This window comes from Moschus berezovskii, chromosome 16 (assembly GCF_049115385.1).
Source record: "Moschus berezovskii isolate FMDL1 chromosome 16, NW_MosBer_1.0, whole genome shotgun sequence".
Classification (NCBI taxonomy): Eukaryota; Metazoa; Chordata; class Mammalia; order Artiodactyla; family Moschidae; genus Moschus; species Moschus berezovskii.
In genome coordinates this window covers 71,847,064-71,853,063 of record NC_142475.1, presented here as the reverse complement: position 1 = coordinate 71,853,063, position 6,000 = coordinate 71,847,064, and the positions used below count along the sequence as shown (strand labels likewise).

At 43.9% G+C, this 6,000-nt stretch overlaps 1 protein-coding gene across 1 annotated transcript in view; it reads right to left on the bottom strand.

Moving 5' to 3' along the window:
• Positions 1-335: 335 nt before the first annotated feature.
• The window catches only part of GGH (gamma-glutamyl hydrolase), a 32,181-nt gene continuing 26,516 nt past the window's right edge, over positions 336-6,000 (bottom strand). The window contains exon 9 of the mRNA XM_055431715.2: positions 336-708. Within this exon, the coding sequence (XP_055287690.2) occupies positions 587-708 (122 nt within the window). The 3' untranslated portion in view covers positions 336-586. The remainder of the gene's footprint in view (positions 709-6,000) is intronic.

Sequence of the window (6,000 nt, the reverse complement as noted above, 5' to 3'; positions counted from 1 at the left end):
ACAGAGGGCTGAGCAAAGTAGGTAAAGGGGCTTAAGAGACAAGGGCTTCCAGTTACAAAATAAGTAAGGCAGGGGGATGCAATGTGCACACAGAAAATACAGCCAATAATATCGTAACAACATTCTATGGGGACGGCAACTAGACTGTGGTGAGCATTTTGCAATGTATAAAAATATCAAATCAATATACTGCACACCTAAAACTCATATAATGTGTACGTTAACGATACCTGCTTAAAAATTGATTAAAAAATAAAAACAGTCTTCAGCAAGGATGAGGTAGGTGGACGGCATAGGGAGTGGTATTGCCAGAATCAGAAAAAATAAAACATCTGTATTTTCAATAACTTTATTTCCTAATCTTTAAATAAAACAAAGCTTTTCCATGAAACACGCCATGGTTATTTATCTGTCTCACTGATTATCAAATGTGATGCACAGAAATACTGAATGAAGAATCAGAGCCGGTAACATCACAGCAGAGGCATCTCTGTGGCCTATTACCGCCACGAGCAGCATGTTGTTCATTATTATAACAGTTTACTCAGGGAGTTGATCAGAATTCCTGTTAACACAGCGAAGCCTTTCAATCAAATATATAACTCTGCTGGAACGAAGAAACGTTTCCAGTGTAAGTTGGACGGTACTGATAAATTAGTGCTTTGCTCTCTTCAACATCAGATTCAAAATGGTGATCACTTTTCCGAGCTGCAAGACAAAGAAAGGATTAATTTTTAAGAAGATGGGGTACAATTTTCAAAAGGCTACTTTGTGATGTTCCTTCCACTAATCAGCATTATTTAGCGGGACAAGGCCAGGAAAAAGGAAAAAATGTCTTATAAAATTCCTCCCAAACAAAGCAGCACCTGACTTGGAGGGGCATTCTCCTGAGAGCAGCCACACCCACCCTGCACCAGACCCCACATGGTGCTCAGTTCTCACTACCTTCAAACACCTACTAGGCACCTACTAAGTACCTACTCTGCACAAGGCCTGATGCCTCTCCTGGAGATGGAAATATTCACCAGGCAATGTCCTAACTCTCAGGCAATCTAGTCTGATTCCCAAACAGAAATGGATACTGTTAACATTTCTGTTAACACTGGTAGCAGAGTCTTAGCCACTGGATCACCAGGGAAGTCCCAATCTTTTATTTGCTTATTCTTAGGCTACTCACAACCTTAATTGGAAATAATCTTCTAAAATGAAGTCTTTGCAGTTGATTTATCACTTTGGTCCTACAGACCAGAAAACGAGGAAAACCTGCCTACAAGACATCAAGGAAGAAGCTCCAACTCTTCCATCAGCAATCAAAGCAGAAACTGTACCTATTCTCTGAAAGCTGCACATAATGAGTAACCTATTATTGTGTGCTATCTCAATATTAACAACAAATTCTAGAGGATCCCATTGCTCTGTACTTTGTATGTTAAGTCACCTGCCCCACCACAATGTACGTTGCAATGTACAGGGATTTCTCTGGTGGCTGAGACGGTAAAGCATCCACCTGCAATGCAGGAGACCCAGGTTCAATTCCTGGGTTGGGAAGATCCCCTGGAGAAGGGAATGGCAATCCACTACAGTATTCTTGCCTAGAGAATTCCATGGACAGAGGAGCCTGGAGGGTTACAGTCCATGGAGGTCACAAAGAGTCAGACAGGACTGAGTGACCGACTAACACTTTCACTTGATTGAACATGATACATTCTGTATATAAATCATACACTGTTTACTCCATGCATGAGTACAAACTACAAATATTACATCATCACACAGAACGTTTTTTACAGACTAACTTCCCGAAGATGGTTCAAGAGTAAAGCGGAGGGAGACCCTGTACAGCCGAGGCAGGTGTGGTGGTGGTGTGGAGAAGAGAAGCGGAATTGAAATGGAAGGAGGCAAAAAGAAGTCGGCGAAGCTGAAGTTGATGTGAGGGGGTGAAGCCTCAGACTTCACCTTAAAGTCAAAATAAAGTCCTATGGGCTTTTCTGGCATTTTTCAGAAAGACGGCATTGGAAGATGAAGACGGTGGAGTCATGCCTGTGACAGTGCTGGAGAAAACCGTGCCCTGCCCACTGCTGTCCTCATTCACTTCTACACACGTGACCTAAATATGCTTCTTAGGACTAATACTGCCCATGGGAGACCTTTTGGATTTTTTTTCAATTTGGGGTTTTGTCAAGAAATAACCCATTAAACTGAGTATAACCCTAAACCACGGTGAACTCGGGATGCAGTATATACCTGCCAGTGTGGACAGAGGGATGATAAACCTTAGGGAAAGCTTGGACGGAGAAGGCCAAGACTTCCATGCCCACGCCTCACCCGGGGGATGCCCCATCCTTGGCGAGGTGCATCTTTAGCTCTGTCTCACATGCACATCACACCCACATAAACCTCAAGCATCTAGAACCACATCTAGCATCTAACACTCCCAAGTACCCACAAACATAACAATTTGTGACTACATCTTGGTTTCCAACATGAAAAAGCAGGCAAGGCATATTAACTCTCCAACTCTCCAATGTCCTATAGACAGGGAGACTTAAATCCACAGACTGATGAGTATAGGTTCAACTCAAATAAATGTCCTGGAAAAATAAGATCTAAGTCTCAGATAATGTCATAATTAAAATATTATTCCAAAAAAGAGTAATGATGGTGGCCGCTGCTTAGTCACTCAGTCGTGTCCGACTCTTTGTGACCCTGTGGACTGCCTCCCGCTAGGCTCCTCTGTCCATGGGATTCTCCAGGCAAGAACACTAGAGTGGGTTGCCAGTTCCTTTTCCAGGGGATCTTCCCCACCTAGGGATCAAACCCATATTTCCTGCACTGGCAGGCAGATTCTTTACCACTGAGCCACCAGGGAAACCCAATAGTAATGGGAAAAAAATCTTAAAAAAAAGGAATCAAGAAAGACAGAAAAAAGAATCTTTATGCTGTTGTTTAAGAATTCAACCCACTTTAGAGAATGCAATACAGTTCACTGAAATAATGGTCCTGATTTGACTTAAATGACTAATATCTCAATTTCAGGACTCTCAAATTCATTTTCTTAAAAGTTAAACCTAGGGAAGGAACAAGATGGCAGAGGAATAGGACGGCGAGACCACTTTCTCCCCCACAAATTCATCAAAAGAACATTTGAATGCGGAGTAAAGTCCACAAAACAACTTCTGAATGCTGGCAGGGGACATCAGGCACCCAGAAAAACAGCCCATTGGCTTCGAAAGGAGGTAGGAAAAAACATAAAAGATAAAAAGAGAGACAAAAGAGGTAAGGACGGAGCTCCGTCCCGGGAAGGGAGGCTTTAAAAAGAGAGAAGTTTCCAAACACCAGGAAACACTCTCACTGACAAGTCTGTGGCAAGCCTTGGAAACTCAGAGGGCCACATAACCAGGAAGAAAAAGAAATAATTAAAACTCACAGATTACCCGCCAAACGGTAACTCCCAGTGGAGAAGCAGCACAGACGCTTGCATATGCCATTAGCAAGCGGGGCCTGGGCAGGGAGGAGCCGACTGAACTGCTTAGAGAAAGGACTGGACTTGAATGCCGCGAGAACAATCTGAACGAACTGGGGATAGCAAAGCAGACTGGGATAGCTTCCCCACGAAAAGGCAGAAAGCTCTAACCTAAGACTCTGCCAGCCCCGCTCACAGAACAAAGGGCTGAGCAGAGTGAGCCGGCTGCAGTCGGCCCATCCACCAACCTCGCTGAGACAGGCAGGGAGGTCAGCCAGAGCTGGAGGGGGCAACCGCGGCCCCTGCATCTGATACAAACTGCAGGCAGGCTTGTTGCTAATCAAGACTTCTTCCTGTCGATATCCGCCTGAAAAGGTGTGCCGGTTGTACACCCAGAAAACCGAGTGGCAGGGACTGGGGAGGTGATAAGTCGCAGCGACTGCGCTCGCCAAACACCTGGTCACCTGAACTGCTCAGACCAGGGAAGGCACAAAACGCAGGCCCAACCAAGTCTGCGCCTTTGTGGAGTACCTGAGAAACTGAACTTGAACCGCTCAGACCTGGGAAGTGCATACACCCCAGCGCCGGCCTCGGACAGTTCCCAGCAGAGCAACCTAGAGCCTGTGCAGTGTAGACTGGGACAGCACACATGCTGTGAGCAGGGCAAACCCAGTGTGGCCGAGACGCTGTGAGCACTCCCCACAGACGCCAGAGATATTTGTCTGCAGCGTTGCTCCCTTCCCAGAGCAGGAATGAACAACTGAGCCTTAAAAAGTGTCCACCCGCCCCCTAGTATCAAGGTGGAAATTAGACACTGAAGAGACCAGCAAACAGAAGAAGCTAAAACAGAGGGAACCACCTTGGAAATGACAGATAGAGACGTCTAGAGGCTACTCCAAGAATAAGACCGAAAACCAGAGGCAAGAGGCTTAAGCCCGAATCCTGAGAACACCAGAGAACTCCTGACTCCAGCGAACATTAATCGATAGGAGCTCATCAAACGCCTCCATACCTACACTAAAACCAAGCACCACCAAAGGGTCAACAAGTTCCAGAGCAAGACATACCACGCAAATTCTCCAGCAACACAGGAAAATAGCCCTGAGCTTCAATATACAGGCAGCCCAAAGTCACTCCAAACCCACTGACATCTCGTAACTCATTACTGGACACTTCATTGCACTCCAGAGAGAAGAAATCCAGCTCCACCAACCAGAACACCGACACAAGCTTCCCTAACCAGGGAACCTTGACAAGTCACCCGTCCAACCCCACACACAGCAAGGAAACTACATAATAAAGAGAACTCCACAAACTGCCAGAAGAGGGAAAGGCCACCCAAGCAAAGCAATATAAGCAAGATCAAGAGGCAGAGAAATACCCAGAAAGTAAAGGAAGTAGATAAATGCCCACCAACACACAAAAAAGAGGAATATATACGGAATCTATATATCTGATAAAGAATTTCGAATTTGGATGGTGAAAATGATTCAAAATCTTGAAAGCAAAATGGAGTTACAGATAAATAACCTGGAGAAAAGGATTGAGAAGATGAAAGAAAGGTTTAATAAGGATTTAGAGGAAATAAAAAAGAGTCAATATACAATGAATAATGCAATAGATGAGATCAGAAACACTCTGGAGGGAACAAACAGTAGAATAACAGAGGCAAAAGACAGGATAAGCGAGCTAGAAGATAGAATTGTAGAAATAAATGAAACAGACAGGAAAAAAGAAAAATGAATTAAAAGAAATGAGGACAATATTAGAGACCTCTGGGACAATGTTAAATGCTCCAACATTCGAATCATAGGAGTCCCAGAAGAAGAATACAGAAAGAAAGACCATGAGAGAATACCTGAGGAGATAATAGTTGAAAACTTCCCTAAAATGAGGAAAGAAATAATCACCCAAGTCCAAGAAACCCAGAGAGTCCCCAACAGGATAAACCCCAGGCGAAATACTCCAAGACACATATTAATCAAATTAACAAAGATCAAACACAAAGAACAAATATTAAAAGCAGCAAGGGAAAAGCAGCAAATAACACACAAGGGGATTCCCATAAGGATAACAGCTGATCTTTCAACAGAAACTCTTCAGGCCAGGAGGGAATGGCAAGACATACTTAAAGTGATGAAAGAAAATAACCTACAGCTCAGATTACTGTACCCAGCAAGGATCTCATTCAAATATGTAGGAGAAATCAAAAGCTTTACAGTCAAACAAAAGCTGAGAGAATTCAGCATCACCAAACCAGCTCTCCAACAAATGCTAAAGGACCTTCTCTAGACAGGAAACACAGCAAGGGTGTATAAACTCGAACCCAAAGCAATAAAGAAAATGGCAACGGGATCATACTTATCAATAATTACCTTAAACGTAAATGGGTTGAATGCCCCAACCAAAAGACAAAGGCTGGCTGAATGGATACAAAAACAAGACCCCCACATATGTTGTCTACAAGAGACCCACCTCAAATCGGGGGACACATACAGACTGAAAGTGAAGGGCTGGAAAAAGATATTCCATGCAAA